Source organism: Bos grunniens, chromosome 7, assembly GCF_055505025.1.
Source record: "Bos grunniens cultivar Pamir isolate PY7600 chromosome 7, Bosgru_T2T1.0, whole genome shotgun sequence".
Taxonomy (NCBI): domain Eukaryota; kingdom Metazoa; phylum Chordata; class Mammalia; order Artiodactyla; family Bovidae; genus Bos; species Bos grunniens.
The window spans coordinates 50,059,067-50,078,642 of record NC_141171.1 but is presented as its reverse complement, the minus strand read 5'-3'; the positions used below and the strand labels follow the sequence as shown (position 1 = coordinate 50,078,642).

The 19,576-nt window shown below is 38.4% G+C and overlaps 1 protein-coding gene and 1 pseudogene across 7 annotated transcripts in view; both read right to left on the bottom strand.

The window, feature by feature from the left end:
- Nucleotides 1-19,576, bottom strand: part of CTNNA1 (catenin alpha 1) — a 344,567-nt gene that overhangs the window by 98,258 nt on the left and 226,733 nt on the right. For all 7 annotated transcript variants that reach the window (XM_086411845.1, XM_086411843.1, XM_086411841.1 and 4 more), the window contains 2 exons: nt 12,405-12,674; nt 9,760-9,963 (listed from right to left, as the gene is read on the bottom strand). In XM_086411845.1, the coding sequence (XP_086267971.1) occupies nt 9,760-9,963; nt 12,405-12,674 (474 nt within the window). The remainder of the gene's footprint in view (nt 1-9,759; nt 9,964-12,404; nt 12,675-19,576) is intronic.
- Nucleotides 875-1,906, bottom strand: LOC147369452 (non-selective voltage-gated ion channel VDAC3 pseudogene; annotated as a pseudogene).

Sequence of the window (19,576 nt, the reverse complement as noted above, 5' to 3'; positions counted from 1 at the left end):
TAGCATATTCAAAAGCAGAGACATTACTTTGCCAACAAAGGTTCGTCTAGTCAAGGCTATGGTTTTTCCTGTGGTCATGTATGGATGTGAGAGTTGGACTGTGAAGAAGGCTGAGCACCGAAGAACTGATGCTTTTGAACTGTGGTGTTGGAGAAGACTCTTGAGAGTCCCTTGGACTGCAAGGAGATCCAACCAGTCCATTCTGGAGATCAGCCCTGGGATTTATTTGGAAGGAATGATGCTAAAGCTGAAACTCCAGTGCTTTGGCTACCTCACGTGAAGAGTTGACTCACTGGAAAAGACTCTGATGCTGGGAGGGATTGGGGGCAAGAGGAGAAGGGGACGACAGAGGATGAGATGGCTGGATGGCATCACTGACTCGATGGACGTGAGTCTCAGTGAACTCCGGGAGCTGGTTATGTACAGGGAGGCCTGGCATGCTGCGATTCATGGGGTCGCAAAGAGTCGGACACAACTGAGCGACTGATCTGATCTGATCTGATACTTTCAAGGTCAAATATCACTGACAAATAGTTGAAGAAAAAGGATAATGCAAACCCTATCACAGAGATAACTGACTACCCCCCCCCCCCCGCCCAAAATGTGATGGGTTTATTTTACTCTGATGCAAAACCAAAGATTTCTACAGAGATCAATATATTACCAGATCATGAAAAAGTGGTGTGGGACATGCAGGACATGATGGACAACTAGAGGGTATGGTCAATTCCTTTGTAACATGACACTACACCATCACTGCAGAACACACTGAAAAGAACACTGAGGAACTGAACTGAAATGTGGACGAACATGACAACCTCCAGGCATGCCTTCAAGCACCTCCCTTAAGGTGGACTCGGTACCTAAGCTTCAGTGTGGGCAGGATTACAGGAGTATTACAATTGTTTGGAAGAATAAAACGTTCACACTTTCTGAAATTTAAGGTCAAAACATAGTGGGTTCATTTCTCTTCACCTCCAGGAACAAAGCTGATGCTTTATTCAAAACCACATTAAGCTTCTAGTTCAAATCCCAGTCTGACCTTGTGCCCTCCTGCATTGAAGTTCTTTCCATTGATTAGAGCTGACAGGGTCAGTTTCACTCCTGGTCAAAGGGTCTGAGTGTAACCCAGTCCCATCAGGCTGGCATTGTTTACTTTAGCAGAGAGAGTTCTACAGTCCAGCTTGTACTTAGCAGCAATGCCAAGGCAGGTGGTGTTACTGCCGGTTGTCTACTCGAGGTTTATCAACATTTCAATCTTCTCATTCACCTTCTGGTAGATCGACCCTCCAAACTCAGTGCCATCATTCACATGAGTGTGCAGCTGGAAGTCTGCGGCCTTGTAACCCAGGGCACAATTATTCTGTGACAGTTTGGATATGGCTGAGTCAAAACTCATCTGATAGCCAGCAAGCCAACCTTCAAAGGCCAACACGGTCCAGCCACAGATGGTTGGTCCAGAAAAATCTATATCAACATTACTGCCAAAACTGAAACAATCCCATTAATACGAGGCCTTCAATTTCCCACTCTTCTTTCCTGTGTTCGGTACAAATATGGGATCAGAAGTCAGTTTCAACCCTTCAGCCAACTTATTCTCCCAAGTGATTTCTATTTCTGTCTGTTCCACTTCTGGGTGAAGGTCAGTCCAGTTACAGATCCTGTATTTGGTCTCTAGGTTGCCTGATGCTTTCCTTTTATTAGCGTAAGCATGACCAGAAGTAGAAAATTTCACTCCACTACATGACTTGGTTCTCAGATCTATTTTGACCATGCCAAATCCATATCCGTTGTTGAAGACATCTTTGGCAGCCTTTCCTAGATCACAGTAAGTTGGTGTGTTACACGTATCTCTGACCAGAGTGCCTGTTCCCTCCGAAAGGGCACCATTAAAGGTCTTCTTCAGACCAACACTGTTCCTAACTGATTGTTTTGATCAAGACTTGCTACAAGTATATACTGTAGTAAACAAAGTACCCTCCTCCCTCCAACAACTCACTCTCTCAGTCAAACTAGTCCTAAATGAATCATTACCTCAAAAAAAAAAGAATCACATTGTTAAGGTAAAGGCTAAAACTCAATGCATCTGCAGCCTGACACTGGACAGGCTTCTGGGCCTGCTCCATCATCCTAATTTCAAGAGACTGCTCCACTACTGCTCCATTAAGCCAGTGCCATTTTATCTAATATATAAACATGCATCTTTCTGTGTACAAAAGGTTACGATCTTGCCTGTTAAATACTGCAAATCATAATGCCAGAGTGGCATAGCTAGAAGTACCTCAAACCTCTTAGAAAGCAACATAAAATACAACTAGAGACATCTTCCTCAGACTTAAGGTCTTTTAAACCTCTCATCTCACACCACAAGAAAATCATACAATTTTTGACAAATATGCTTTCCAAATTACATAAATATCAAGAGGAAGAAGTCCTACACATGCTTGAATTTTGCATTCAATGCAACATCTATTTATACCTAAATTCTTCAAATATGCTAGGCAGATCACAGAAAAGCTTACACTGCTGCTGCTGCTGCTAAGTCGCTTCAATCGTGTCCGATTCTGTGCAACCCCGTAGACGGCAGCCCACCAGGCACCCTGTCCCTGGGATTCTCCAGGCAAGAACACTGGAGTGGGGTGCCATTTCCTTCTCCAATGCATGAAAGTGAAAAGTGAAAGTGAAGTCGCTCAGTCGTGTCTGACTCTTAGCGACCCCATGGACTGTAGTCCACCAGGCTCCTCCATCCATGGAATTTTCCAGGCAAGAGTATTGAAGTGGGGTGCCACTGCCTTCTCTGAAGCTTACACTAACAAATCAATAAAATCATACAGCTACAGAACTATGGACTAGCAATACAGGGAAGAGTCTACTGCAGGAAACCCAAGGGTTCACACAAAGATGGAAATCGTAGCATATTATATAACAAAACTCAGGCCCTATAGCTGCATATCATAGAACCAACTGAAACATCCATGACATCAAGCAACACCAGAGAGTCTAGCTTTGCAGGATACTCTAAAAGAGCTTTCTTTTCTTGTTCAGCTCACTTCAAGCAGCTATACAAGACCTGGGTTTACCTTATTTACTGTGAAGTATTTCGGTAATAAGTTTCATTTATAGAGCTATACAGTGAAAAACTCCATGATTATTAAAGATGATGGTATAAAGTCATATTTTCTGACTTACAAAGATGCATTATAATAAAAGTAGTAAGTGTTCAGATTTTCAGATCACAGGGATATGAGTTCAAACCGCAGCTATATGATTACACATTTCTGAGCAAGTAACAATTCAATAAGGGTTACTATGGTAGTCAAACAGGTAATAATATATGTCTCTCAGCACAATGACCAGTATATGGTAAGCACTATAATATTACAATAATCCTTAGTTCTGCTATCAAAAAAATAATAAGAACAGATAAATGTGTACATACACACACAGTCCAAATGAAGTCTGGCATGCTAGTACCAAAAATGGTGATATATAATGAACAGAGAACTTCATAATCAGAAATAAAATAACCTATTCTAATTCTGAAAATTAGAAAATGTAGCCACAAAATAACGCAGTAACAAGCTCTTCAAAGAGTCCTTCCAAAGCTTGGAAGCTCTGGCTCTGCTAAAGTGGTTCCAGGAAAGCATTTGCAAAACTGAGAAGAGATCAGCATTTGATTAAGTGCTTCCCTTCACTGCAATAACAATATATCTTTGAGAGCGAACATTAACTGCACCTTATTCATACATTTCATATCTATTATCTTAATCAGATAAAAATTTTATACCTGATATGTTAACATAATCAAACCCCTCAAATACAGGCCCAGTCCAATACAAAAAATGTCTAGCTACTTCATTACTCTTTAAAGGTCCTAAAGTCACTGTCTCCAATGTTTCAGGGCAAGAACAAAGACAAATTTAACCTTAAACAACATCATCCTCACCAGGTCTCAAGCTGTACCAATTTTATTCTGTCTAAAACTAGTTTAAGGTATAAAAAAATACAAGCTATAATAGCTACTATGTAAGTTACTATCCAGACACTGAAGGAAGAAGTTGATGGCTTAACTCTTTAGCTACTCCTCTTAACTGGTTGGCTATCCAGTAGTTGTAACTATCCAAGAGAAATATAAGGCAAGCAAGAAATAAAAACTACATATGTAATCTAAAATTTTCAAGTAGCCATAGATAAAAAGAAACAGGTAAAAAAATAAGTTTAAGAACGAATTTTAACCCAATATATCCAAAACATTATCAATGAGATAGAGGTATTTACAGCTTTTTCAGTGAAGTATGTCTTGGAAATTTGGTGTATAGTTACACTCACAGCACATCTCAATTTGGATCTGTCACATTTTAAGTGCTCAATAGACACATATGCCTACTGGTTACCACACTGGATGGAACCAAGCTAAAGCTACTCAAGCCCAAGACATGTACTTCTTCTCACCAATTACAAAGTCTAATTCTAGTAACTCAGCACACGACTGAACTGCTAGACAAGACTGCTAAGCTCCCAACCAAGTGGGATTCTGGGAATTCCCTAGTGGTATAATGGTTAGGGCTCTGCCCTTTCATTGCAGAGGTACTAGGTTTGCTCCCTAGTGAGGGAACTAAAATCCCATAAACTGTGCGTGTGGCAAAAAAACAAACAAAACACACCCACATGGAATTCATTTCAAAGACTGAGGTCTTTTATGTTTCAGACATTGTGTGAAGAATTTTCAGACTGGGGGGCAAGAGGGTTTTGGGTGCGGGGGAAGGGTTGTTCACTTGTTTATTGAGGGGAATGTGAGTATGGTAATAGAAACATTTGGTCCTAATAAATTCTACTATTGGGAAAAACTCAAAGCGCATGGCCTAACAAAGGAAGAAAGAACCACATTAAAGATCAGCATATCCCTTAGCAGAAGGAAGAGTGTGAAATAAAGAATTCAGCTGTACCAAGTACAGAGCTCTTCAGAAGGAGGTGTTTCACTGGCACTGAAATATCTTCAGAGATTATTATAACACAGAATTGGGCTCCAAAGTCAACTACACATTTAAGAAACAAATTTGAACATGTTGAACTAGTAGCCGGTTTTAACCTGTTAACCAGGTTAAACCCTGGTTTAACATTTAACACTGTTAAATTTAAAATTGTTAACATTTAACAATTAACATTCAGGTTAATTGTTTTTTCATTTTGTTCATTATTATTTTTATTATGTTAATTGCATAACATAACATTTACCATCTTAGTCAATTTTAAGCATATAGATCACAAGTCTGAAGAACATTTATATTACTGTGTAGCCATCACCACATCCATTTCCAGAACTTTTCATTTTCCCAAACGGAAACTCTGTTCCCATTAAACAGTAACTCAACATTCCCATCTCCCCCAGTGCCTGGCACTCCCACTCTCCTTTCTGTCTCTATGAATTTAACAACTCTTAGGAACCTCATGGAAGTGGGATCATAGAGGATTTGTCCTTTGTGTCTGGCTTATTTCACTCAGCATAATATCCTCCAGGTCCATCCATGCTGATGTCCCATTAACTTAACAGTTTGAACATTCTATGAATATCTTATGACTATGTAGAGAATATTAAGAGGGTTAAAACATTATTTTAAAATTTAGAAAACAATGCATACAAGAAAATGGACAAACTGGAAATACATATACCTAAATGTTAGTAGCCATGGTGGTTCAATCATTTAATGCACATGTGTGACTTTCAATTAGAAAAAATAAACAAAGTGGCAATAACTTTTTTCAAATTCAATTACATTTCAATTTCAATCCATTCACTTTTAAACCCATCCAGGCCGTTTTTCTTTCCCTAGAATCCTCACAGGCAGAATAACCTTAGGTTGATAAAGCAAGAATAAATTAAACTTAACCACAATAACCACATTTCATATCAAGGAAACCTGGGAAGTCATTTGTGAAACTACAGACATCCACTGAACAGTCAAAAACCCTCTACTGTCAGGCATCTGAAGTATTTCCATAATGTTAAGTAAGCAGGGGTCAAATGAATCATTTTTAACATCAATGTTTCTTAAAGCTTCAGAATAAGTCAGCAACAGATCTAACATCATCTCTTAACTCTCCAAACTTACAATGCAAGAAGCAGCATTAAGGCTGCTGACCTTCCGGCCCTCGGAGCCTTTAAAAGAGAGTTGGGCCCTCACCTTATAATCATTTACCCTCACAGCTTATTTCAGAGTATCTAATTTTTTTCAAAAATGTCATCTGTATACTGAAAAACTGAAAAATATACCAGAAGCAGGGGTAAACCACCCATGGCCTCCTCCTCCATAATGCTCTAGAATGTGACCAATAAGAACAAGAATCTTTATTTTTTTCACTAATGTATCCCTAGCACCAAGAATATCCCAAACTGTTCACTTTATCCATTTTTCCCAAGTCAGCATGAGTTCTTATGAAGCAAGCACCTACTGAGTATCTCTTCTAGCATTACACTGGACCCTGAAAGAATATTTTAAAAATAGGCCCATCTTTCAAAAACTTTAAAACCCAGCTGCAGAAATTGCACAGATAAAGGAAATACAATTAAGCAACAATTCAAGGAACAATTGAGTGCTACTTGCTTCAAGTAGCAAGAAATAATATAGAATGGTGTAGTGTGAAATGGCCTTCAGCAAAGAGATGGGGGTGGCGGGGGGTGGTTGGGAGGGTGGGGACAGAATGTCAGCCTTGAATGAAGAGCAGGTTAGATTTAATCAAGTAGGAAGGGAATTTCAAAAACATAATAAACAATGTCCTACTGATCGCATAAGCTCAGACTGACCTGAGCAGGTAGAACAAACTGGAAATGGAGAAAGTGAATAGAGCCTGGAATAAGACAATGGCAATGGAGACAAAAAAGGACAAATGTAATAAACCATCTTAGCAGTTTCTCCACCTTACCTGTACATTGGCATCTCTTGGGGAACTTTTAAAAATACTGATGCCTGGAACTGAATCTGGTAATTGTGACTTAATTTGGGTACAATCTAGACGTCAGGATTTCTAAAAATTGCCCAAGGATTCTAATTTCCATCCAAGGTTAAGAACCACTGCCCTATCTTATCAACTGTACATTTTGAAAATAAAACTTTATTAAAAAGAATCATTGCCTCAGAGGAAACACCAGTGTAACTTGTTAAGTGGCAACACAGGATGAAGAAGGCAGGCTCAAGAAATTACAACAAAATTTTTGAAGTATGTATCTATAAAAATTATGACATGACTGGGAGAATTCAAGAGGAAAAAATAAAAATACATGAGCCTTTCTGGATTTTTACCACTCCATCAGCAAGTTTTATGTACTAAACCAGTTTTAATTAATCCAAACTGTCCCAATTCTCCATATACCATAATTACTCATCTAATATTTTTCAAAAGAAATAATCAAAACTGAAAGTGAGTCATTTTTTAAAAATCAAGATAAAGCTCAATGCAAAGACTATAAAATAAATACTTGATAAATTGCCTCAGGTTTCCCAGCTAGAAATAAACTCACCCTCCTTCCAATTCCCATGGTATTTTAGTAAAACCTATGATGGCACTCACAAAAAATGTACTGTAGAGATGCTGTACATTTCTGAAGGGAAGGACCAGAGCCTCATTCCTCCTCTTACACAGTGCCCAGCACACTACTCTGCAGATGACACACAGTATAAACTGAGTGACAAGAAGATACTGCCAGGTAAGTTCTGACTGTCACTGGAGGTTTTCGAATGCTTCATGAATAAGTAAACCCTATCCCCAGTTGATTCTGCTTCTTGCAGATCCTTTTACCCTAAGGTTTCTTCAAATGTGCTTCACTGCCCTCCCACTTTATCCTCACTCCAATACTTCTGGACAGGACACAGCCTGATCACTGTTATGTGAGTCAATTCAAGCGAACTATTAAAATATTTTTATCTTCAGGAGAAACATGCTCAGAAAATTTTTTTCTAAAATGTATTTCTGATTCTTGACATAATTCCCTTCAAAAACCCCATCATAATCCTTTAAATTCTGCCCAACATCAATCACTGTTCTAGCTTTCACTTACATAGTAAGATGTTATGTAAGATGGCTGTTATGATCCCCATATCTTCAGCATAAATGAATATCTCCCACTTTTACTTACATTCATGGCACAAAATAGAAAGTACTATTTAAAAGAATCCAGGAGGTGATTCACAACCAGAGGTGACTAGCCCGAGACCTGACCAAACCTAGGACTGAAGGAATATTTTTTTAGACTGGTTAGGAAGCTCTGGTATGGAGCAACGAGAACAGATTTATCACATACTCTCCCCTACAAAGGCTGTTTTTAAAGTGGCTTCCCAATCATAACTATTAGACACTTTCACATCACTTCAGCACTGCACATGATAGCAGGGAACTGATTCACATACATGCCTTAAGGCCTTTGTTTCCCTCTTTAAGACTCCAGTATCGTGAGTTAGTCTTCAAATTATTCATTTTTTACATTTTCTGATTTCCAGGCTTACGTATGGGTTTTTAAATGTGTCCCACATTTTCACTGTTGACTTATCAACTGCTTTTTCCATCTGATTTAACTAAGCCTCTAATCTCATTTTTCTGAGGTAGACTGCGTACGATCAAAACATGGCAATGGCTTAAAAAAATTCAATATGCTTGACTAATTTCGCAATATGGTAGAAACAAGATAAACATTCATTTTCACCCCAGGAATTCCATCATGACCCACCATTATATGTTCACTTATGTAAGAATATAAATGAACAAACAAGATGTATGGCAAATGAACATACGAGAAAGTACCAAAGATCTTCTCCTGAAAACTATTAAGTAGACAAAAATCACTAGTTAGAAATAATTTGCATTGTCCTTCTTCCCTTTAAAATGATTCTCTATAATTTTTATTTAATTTATTCCTTCTTTGCCACAGTAAAATATTGGGTACAAGATCTAAACTATAGTAACCCTAAACCAGCATTAAATAATTGAAATGGAAAAGTATTAAGGAAGTAAAAAAGACATTACTGATAGAGAAAACAAGTACAGTATTTTCCACAGCAAAAAAAAAAAAGTGTTAAATTTCACAGTATTGGTTTTTAAACACAAATCTTAAAGTTCAAAAACACTACTCACTTCACCTAACACAACAGTTCAGTTCAGTTGCTCAGTCATGTCCTACTTTGCTCTACTTGGCAAAAACCTAGTCTTATCACATTGTATACAGTTCATTCAAGAAACTTCATCTGTTATAAATATTTTCAATATTCCCTTTTGCTCAAAATTATATGGTCACCTAGATGTGGTAAAAGAATTTCAGGGGTGTTGAAGGTTACTATCCATGTAGACACATGCTGAAATATGTAGACAAAGGTGAAGAAATACAATTTCTGCAAGTTACTTTCAAATGTTGCATAGAAAAAAGGGGTGTATATACACACATACACACACACACAACATATATTTATACACACAAACATATTTATCTGTTAATTGGTGAATCTAGATAAAGGGTTTACTGTATGATTTCTATAAGCTTATAATTTTTCACACTAAAAAGTTGAGGAGAAAGGGGACACACAGTAAGCTATCTATCCATTCCTTTAAAAATTTTACTCCACCCAAAAATCAATAAGCTAAAAACACATTTGACACTTACAGTTAAAATACCTCAGACCCAACACTTACTACAGAAAACTCTTGTTACTCCAAAGAAAGTTTTGAAAAACACCTCAGAACCAACACCTGTCAGAGAAAATTCCTCTTACTCACATTGCCCATGTACTCCGAGAGTAGGTCCTGCAAGGCCTGGCGGACAGCATTACACTCTGCCACGATTCTCTCACGCCGGTCATCACGTGTGCAGGACGAATCAGCCATCAGGGCAGCCCCACTAATGATGCTTTCCAAGCGCTCCTCCAGGGAAGGCCTAAAGCGCTCCTCGCTGAAGCTCAAGGGGTCCACAATGATTTGTTTCTGCAAAGGAAGCGTTAGTGACTATTAGTGTCATCTCTATTTCCTCCAGTATTCAAGAAGGTGAGGAAAATGCTGTTTAGAAACACCAACATATAACACAAAAAATTTCAATGCCTGAAACAAAGTTATACTTGTTAACTTTATACATTATACAGATGAGGGGCATTCCACACAAGTTGGCTAATGGTGGATTACTTCTTAAAAAAGGCACTGGAAGCAATACTTTCAAGCTGAAGGGGTCTGAATAAGGTATGATATCTCAAATGCAAACAGAAATATGTCAGCATAAAAATTATGTTCATGCAACTTAATATGAATATCTAAAGGTCTAGTAAGTTACCAAATGAGAATTACAAGAAAAATAAACATCAGCATTCTTTTTCTATGTACAGAGTGTAAAACTGTCACATGATAGTAACAGAACTGTTTCATCACACAAAAAAAATAAAAACAAAACACTGACTTTTGTCTTCAAGGTTTCAGAAAAGTCATTTATAATCAGTTTCAACTGTCCTCACCTTATACATTTCAAAGTTTATAAATGATTCAGTCTCAAATTTATTCTGCTAATTCCAAATTAAGAGACTTTATTACCTCAAAGACCTTCAGGTAATTCTGTAAGAGATGACAGTAATCTGTCCCAAAAAAGCCACTCTCTAAGATACAATTACCCCCAAAAGAATAAATCCTTCCTCTGTCTCCCCTTTACTCCCCCGACTCCACTCAAATTGAGATTTACCACTGATGAATAAAGTCTGGTCACAAGTAAGCTATAGGTACAAGGTCTAACATCAACAGTCGCAGGACAGGATCTACTGGCCTTCCATAGACTTTCCACTTGATATAATTCATCCTCACACCAGTAAATGTCTGTACAAATATTTTGCCTTTATTTTTCTTTATAGGGACTATGTTCTTATTGATTTCAATTTAAATGCCAAGTTTTTTTCCCCTGTAAAAAAAGCCTGCCCTTTTCCAATAAGTATACATTTCTTCTTTCTTTTCCAAAAAATCATCTATTTTAAAACTGAACATATGATTCCTTCAGTTTATTATTAACCTGCATTATAGCTGATCATTTTTCTTACCAGACTAAGTTACTGCAGTTATTTCTCTGGTCAAAACTGAATACACAATGCCTTTTTCACAATGACCAATAGGAAGGAGGAAGGAATGGTCACAGGATTTTAACAGTCACAGAACTTCAACAGACCTATAAACATTTAGTCCAACCCCCTCATTTTATGAATGAAGTTTCATTGTACCCTGAAGAGGTTAAGTGACCTCTAATAGATACTACTCAACTTAGGGCAAAATGTAACCCTTATTGCCTTGAATGAGGCCAGTAGCTAATACTGTCAAATTTGAAAGGGAAAAACAACAGTGCCAGTTAATTGTAAGATATATCTTAAGAATTTGCTGTAAGTTCATTTAATGTTTAAGGCTCCAGGGTAAAAATTCAGTTCTAACATCATAGACTTTTGGCGTAACACTGTCTTTACCCAAGCCAAAGTACAGAGGTGAGACAAAGGAAAAAAATATCAACAACTGTTAAAATGCACTCTATTATATTTATTCTATACTTCAAAGCATTCCTACTTATGAAAGGATGCTTGTCACCTGGAAGGTAATTTTCTCTTAATGCTAATTTTTAAAAAAAAATTAACAGCTGGGTTCAAAACAAACAAAAAAAAAACTTAAAGAAATCTTGAACTGCTGCCATCTACTGGAAGCCATGAGGCATTGTGGGTAGAAATTTAAAACCATAAAATACATCCCCCAAAATTACGATTAGAGTTGACACATAGGATAGTGTGTGCACAGAATATATACACAGAACATATCTGGGACATCATTTATAAAAAGTGATTATATGGCCTTATGCTAACAAAGTATTTTAATCCTAAATTTGCTCCTACTTGATTAAATTTTGTCTTTATTACAATTTAGTTATTGAGAAGTGTATCTAGGCAAATAAGATTAAGATGACAGCACTTTTGCTGTAGTCGTTTATGATGTGTCTATAACTCTCACTAGACTGTGAGTACCTGGAGCACACAGCCTAAGTGCACTTTGCCTCTGTATTTTCCATAGGTTCACATCTCCCAGAAGGTTAAAATCTTGGTTGAAATGAATTGAATTCATATCTCAAGAATGACCTCTTAGGAAACACAACATTAAAAAAATTCAGAAGTTTAACTAAAACTAAAAAAGAAAAGAGAAGGGACGGTGAAAAGGGACAGGAGGGGAGGGGGAAGAAAAGATAAATGCTTTAGGCCAAGATCAAGTTGAATAATGGTTCATAAAATTTCTTTCAACTTACACTGCGAATCTAAGTCGAAATTGAGCTATCATGAGAAACCTTAATCACATTTCCCCACAAATCTGTTAATTTTGAGGGATCATCAAAAGCCTGAAGTCTCCTCCCAAGTATAACTTACATCAAAGTTGTTGAGGGCATATGCCAGTTCTCCTCCTCCTGCACCCGGGTGCTGAGAGGCATCATCTGATGCAGTGGCCTGGGCTGCATTAGAAATTCCTGTGACTGCCTGTTGCAGCTGCTTGTATATCAGGTCTCTGTTGGCCTTGTAGGCTGCAACGTCAGGGTGCTGTAGGCATGCCTGGGATGCAGTATAGAGGATTGGAACGTTTTTCTGCAGGATTCCTCTGGCTGCAGCCATCTGATCACGATGGCCCACATCTTTCAGTTCCTACAAAAGTAAAACAAGAATATGGGTTCTACTCATAAAAATTTGTCAGTGAATTCTAAAAAGTTAGAATTTCTGCTAATTAGATGTTATTTTCATTAACAGTTTGGCTTGAAAGTTCATCACAAAGGACACAGTATGGCTTAGTAGCTGAGAGTTCAAACTTTCCCGAAACACAAAGACCTGAATTTGAATCCCCAGCTCTAGTTTTTACTATTATGATCCTATTTAAACTCTCCATACTCACTTTCTCCTTCTGTAAAATAGGAGCAATATTTTGCTCTCTTACAAATGCCTTGAGGATTAAATGGAACAACGCATGTAAGGCATCTAGAAGAGCACTAATAAAAAACAAAACCATGAAAACTAACATCTTGATTACAACCTTATTAAGATGGATATACCTATTTCAACTAAAATACAAAAGATAAAGAGACATTTAAACAGAGCAAAATTTATTATGAGGACTTCTTTTTTATTAAGTTATAGAAGTTCATTGAGAGAGTTTTGTCAAAATTGGGATGAGATACCACAGATATCTCAAAACCACAAACTACTCAAACCAGCCAGGTGAGGATGTGGAAGCCTGTTCTTCCAAGTACAGAACATCTCGTTTCCCCTTTCTCATCCCAAAGACCACCGTAGGACCCAGATTATTAGGGCATAAAGCTGAAGTCCATGGGCTCCATGACTTTAACCCAAAAGGTTTGTATTAATATTTCACTATAATACTCTATAGACATGCAATCTTAGGTGAACTGTCCTTTCTCAATTTCCTCTATCCCATAATTATAATCCACAGTTAAAATGATTTGAGGTTCCTAACATGGTTTCAACTACCAGCATTTGCTTGGTAAATCTGGGTGAATATGCTAAGTGACACCAACAATAAACAAGATGGGAAGGGAGTACTTCTGGTATTCCTATGTTACTGCAATTACTCAGAGAAAACTAAGTCTTCAGTAAATGTGGATTTGCTACCACAGAAGAAAAATGTAAGTGATAACCATAACTGACCACCAACTGTTTCAACTCTATTTTATGTGTGACCCTAGAATTTAAACATTAATGTCATCAACTGAGTCCTAGAGTATAATTTAAATGTTTTTAAAGTAACTACAACACGTGCAAACAGTAAGAGAAAACTGACTTAGAAAGGCCAAAGTCAATTACTCAATTTAAAGTCTGACTTAACTGTTTATGGGTCATCTTTCTAAATGAGTTCCTAATTAAGCATTAGAGACACCACACTGGCTTTTTTCTGAAACTTCATCTATGTTTTAGGTTTGCATCTTTATTGAAACTTTGTACAATATGACAGCTTACTTTTCCTGCTAGAATTCTTTTCTCATTTGGAATTTGAATTTGCAAGTAATAGCTCATAGCACTTCAAATGCCCTGTAGCACAGTACATTAGGCTAAATATTTAGAAACAGGACCCCTTGGATTTTGATTATCAGTCATCATTTCAAGACTCAAGCTATGACAGGGGGTTGAGGCTCACCATTATGCTTAAACAGCTGGTGCACATGTTCTGTGTGGCATTTCCTTAATGTCTTCCCTCACTACAACCTCAGGGACTTTTACGCTTTCTAAGAAGGCATTTGCCTTTATAATATCCTCTATTTCATAAAAACACTTTGCAATCAACTTTGTGGATACTTCCTAAGTATCCACAGCCTAAATCAGCATAGTCTGTTGCAAAGGTTAAGCAAAGACACTTGTAGTCACCCAAAGCTACAATAGGTACCACAATTCCTGTTCAACACATAATTTTTCTAGAGCCACTTCCCGGCCTGGTATGATAAACTCCTACCTTCCCAAAGACTACATGAGGTTCAATACTCAAAAAGGACACCATGGACTTAGAGGATGATCATTTTAAGACTCAAACTACGACAAAGGGCTAGGGCTCACCATTATATGAAAGCCACTGGTGCACACGTGCTGTGTGGCATTGTCTAAAGATCTTGCCCTCAGGACAATGTATCTTTGACAGACTTCTTTTTACAAGTAAGGAGGATGCATTTGAATCTATGATGAAAATGACAGCTACCATCATTTGTCCTAACTGCTAAAGTGTTCTATCTTCTCTCTTTTTAGAAGTGCTTCTGCCATAGCATAAAGAACTAGATTTTAAGTAAAGATAGGAAAACAGACACTATCACAATGCAGCACTATTTATTATAATAAGAAAAATGATCAATCATAAGAATTCTTTTCAAAATATACAGTGCTAGGACTTCCCTGGTGGCCCAGTGGCTGAGACTCCATGATCCCAATTCAGGTCTGATCCCTGGTCAGAGAACTAGATCCCACATGCTGCAATTAAAATCCAATGCAGCCAAAAATAAGATACACGGGTCTCGTAATTAATCCAGATTAATGGGGGGAAATAAACTATTAAGCAATGTAATAGATTACATACAAAATTTAGAGTTCCTTGGTCTACTTCAGGCTTCATAATTCCCCAGTGTGACCAAACAAACTCAGGAACAAACAAAACAAAGTAGAAACGACTCCTTCCAACATAATTTGAACTAACCATCACACAAGTAACCAAGAAACAGAAGCTAAATTCTAAGCAATCCAGAACACTTTCTAACCAAGATCTGGAAATTCAAATGACAATTTCCTCTCATGTACCTCTTAACAATATAAAATTGCAGCCATAGTTACTTTTGATCAGATGTCTTCTCTTGGATTCAAATTACTACACTTAAAAAATGGTCCATGGTCAAACTCATCCAGTCCACATGATTTACACATAAAACAGACAGTGGCAATATTATCCATTACCAATTTGTTCACGCTTTCAGAAAAATAATCACGAAAATCAGAGTTGACAGACTAGGTAAGAAGCACTATGTTTTTAACAAACCCATCTCAACAAGCTCCTGTACCTGGGTGGGTGGAATGTAAACATCAAAGCAGTCCATCTTTAGCATACCGGGGAGGCAGAGCTGACAATGTAAGGCAGAAGTAGTCCTCCTCAGAAAAACCAGCGTCAGTGCTATGGCAGATCCTTACCCTTACCATCTATTTCACCTTGACAGTCAAAGAGTCTGCAGCCAGTCTAATGGAAATTCAAAATCTTCTACTCAGCAAGTAATATTCTAACCCAAGAAAGTAACAGGTTACGGCCACACACAGAATCCCATTCCAGATGGATCTGCAGTACAGCAAAATGGGGTTTTTCAATCATTTGTTAAACAAGTATTTATTGAACACTATGTATCTAGGCAGTGTTCTAGGCACTAGGGATTACAGCAGCAGATTAAACAATGTGCCTGTCTTCTGGAGCCATACAGCCTAGGTTCAAAACTGGCTCTACCACTTCTAGATGAATGTCCATGCCAAATTAATTAACCTCTCTACACTACAGTTCCTCCATCTATAAAATTAATATCTGATCAATTATATGATCTACTTTATACTACTTTTGTGAGGATTAAACAAATTTGTACTTACAAAATGCTTATAACAGTGTTTAGTGCATAGTAAACACCTTTTGAAAGTTATTCACTATTATTTTCAACAACATCCTCAGCCCTACACCATGTTCCAAAAAACCCTTAAAGACAAACTGGTAAATTTCAGAGCTCCTGTACACCTTATAAGGTTCAGCATTTCCTCACTGGGTGGCTGTTGCTTAAATGGTACAGGGGAGCTAAAGCAGCCAAGTATGCACATCATATCCAAATACTGCTTGTCAGGAAATCCCTTTTCTGGACTAGGGTTGCCAATAAAGATAAAAGGCTTGATGAGGAGGTGAACTATTACATACCACACCTGGGGAGAGAAGGAAAGGTCAAAGGTGAAAACAGTCTAGGACACTAAGCATACAGCAATAGAGGAATTCTATTCTATTCTACAGGAAACACAAAGTGTGAAAAACTGTGACCAGTAACTAAAGGAGGCCAGTGGAAACTACCTAAAAGGGAGAGTGAAGATTTCACCAGGCTGGCACATTAGGATAAACAGAATTGCTATTTAATTCCCAAGAAAAGTATTTACTTCAGTTCAGTCACTCAGTCGTGTCCGACTCTTGGCGACCCCATGAATCGCAGCACGCCAGGCCTCCCTGTCCATCACCAACTCCTGGAGTTTACTCAAACTCATGTCCATCAAGTTGGTGATGCCATCCAGCCATCTCATCCTCTGTCATCCCCTTCTCCTCCTGCCCCCAATCCCTCCCAGCATCAGAGTCTTTTCCAATGAGTCAACTCTTTGCATGAGGTGGCCAACGTATTGGAGTTTCAGCTTTAGCATCAGTCCTTCCAATGAACACCCAGGACTGATCTCCTTCAGGATGGACTGGTTTAAATCTCCTTGCAGTCCAAGGGACTCTCAAGAGTCTTCTCCAACACCACAGTTCAAAACCATCAATTCTTCGGCACTCAGCCTTCTTCACAGTCCAACTCTCACATCCATACATGACCACAGGAAAAACCATTGCCTTGACTAGATGGATCTTTGTTGGCAAAGTAATGTCCCTGCTTTTCAATATGTTATCTAGGTTGGTCATAACTTTCCTTCCAAGGAGTAAGCGTCTTTTAATTTCATGGCTGCAATCACCATCTGCAGTGATTTTGGAGCCCAGAAAAATAAAGTCTGACACTGTTTCCACTGTTTTCCTATCTATTTCCCATGAAGTGATGGAACCGGATGCCATGATCTTCGTTTTCTGAATGTTGAGCTCTAAGCCAACTTTTTCACTCTCCTCTTTCACTTTCATCAAGAGGCTTTTGAGTTCCTCTTCACTTTCTGCCATAAGGGTGGTTGTCATCTGCGTATCTGAGGTTATTGATATTTCTCCCGGCAATCTTGATTCCAGCTTGTGCTTCTTCCAGCCCAGCGTTTCTCATGATGTACTCTGCATAGAAGTTAAATAAGCAGGGTGACAATATACAGCCTTGACATACTCCTTTTCCTATTTGGAACCAGTCTGTTGTTCCATGTCCAGTTCTGACAGTTGCTTCCAGACCTGCATACAAATTTCTCAAGAGGCAGGTCAGGTGGTCTGGTATTCCCATCTCTTTCAGAATTTTCCACAGTTTATTGTGATCCACACAGTCAAAGGCTTTGGCATAGTCAATAAAGCAGAAATAGATGTTTCTCTGGAACTCTCTTGCTTTTTCCATGATCCAGCAGATGTTGGCAATTTGATCTCTGGTTCCTCTGCCTTTTCTAAAACCAGCTTGAACATCTGGAAGTTCATGGTTCACGTACTGCTGAAGCCTGGCTTGGAGAATTTTGAGCATTACTTTACTAGCGTGTGAAGTGAGTGCAATTGTGCGGTAGTTTGAGCATTCTTTGGTATTGCCTTTCTTTGGGATTGAAATGCAAACTGACCTTTTCCATTAGTTTCAAGAAATACACACCAAGCCCCAGGTCCTATAAAAGGCTGTATTATGATCGGGGGCACACAGGCGCCCATAGCCAGCCTATTCAACAAATACTACTGTAGGAGGATAAAGGTTAAAGAAACAGGCCCAAGGAAAACTGTAAGTGACCATGAAATACTACAAACCCAAGACAAACTTTAGAATCTATCACTCAAGATACCAGCAGAAAACAGATGATAAGATCAAACTAGGTAATTCAAAAATATTTATAGAGACTATGCTTCAAAATTATAGGGGTAAAGTACAGAAAAACCACAGGCTATTAGGGCACTTGGCCCCAAAGAGACAAAATGAGACAGGAGTTACCAGAAACCAGGGAATGAGGCAGAGGGAGAACATAATCCAGAAGAGGCTATGACATTTAGCCACCAAGGACAACCAAGAGGTAGGGATAAACCCCAGTTTACTGCCCTCTGATCTCCTAATGGTGCTCCCACTAGCCAACCCAACCAGAAGCCAGAGGGGAAAAGAAGCCCCTGGATGCAGTCCTGTAGATAGGTTAGGTTCCTGGGGCAGACAGTAGGGTGATCAAGGGCAGAAAACAGATATGGAGGAGCTTATAGAAGATCTTCTGGCACGTTAATGAGTAACTTCAAGATTTTTATGACATCTTACTTGGGAAGTGTTTTGTTTTTTTTTGTTTTTTAAGACATCAGGGGATTATAATTAAGGAACTCTTCATGGACTCAAAGCACACAGAATTAAAACTCAGGTAACTTTACTCTCCAGTACGTTTCTCCAGTAGCATACAAAATTCTGGACTATTACTGTGTTTATCTCAAAAACATCATCAATTTACTTATTCCACCATTTTGAAAGATATGCAATCAGATCAGATCAGTCGCTCAGTCGTGTCTGACTCTTTGCGACCCCATGAATCGCAGCACGCCAGGCCTCCCTGTCCATCACCAACTCCCGGAGTTCACTCAGACTCACGTCCATCGAGTCAGTGATGCCATCCAGCCATCTCATCCTCTGTCGTCCCCTTCTCCTCTTGCCCCCAATCCCTTCCAGCATCAGAGTCTTTTCCAATGAGTCAACTCTTCACGTGAGGTGGCCAAAGTACTGGAGTTTCAGCTTTAGCATCATTCCTTCCAAAGAAATCCCAGGGCCGATCTCCTTCAGAATGGACTGGTTGGATCTCCTTGCAGTCCAAGGGACTCTCAAGAGTCTTCTCCAACACCACAGTTCAAAACCATCAATTCTTCAGCGCTCAGCCTTCTTCACAGTCCAACTCTCACATCCATACATGACCACAGGAAAAACCACAGCCTTGACTACACAGACCTTTGTTGGCAAAGTAATGTCTCTGCTTTTGAATATGTTGCAATAGTGTCAGTCTAAATGTTCTCACTTTCCTTAAATAATAGTAAGTCTTCATAAATCAAGATCAGACTAGGTTTTAAGAGAGTAGGACTATTCATCAAACTTTATTTTTTAAATATAACATTTATTTCACATATTCAAAAGAGAACTTATATCAAGAACATCCAGTAA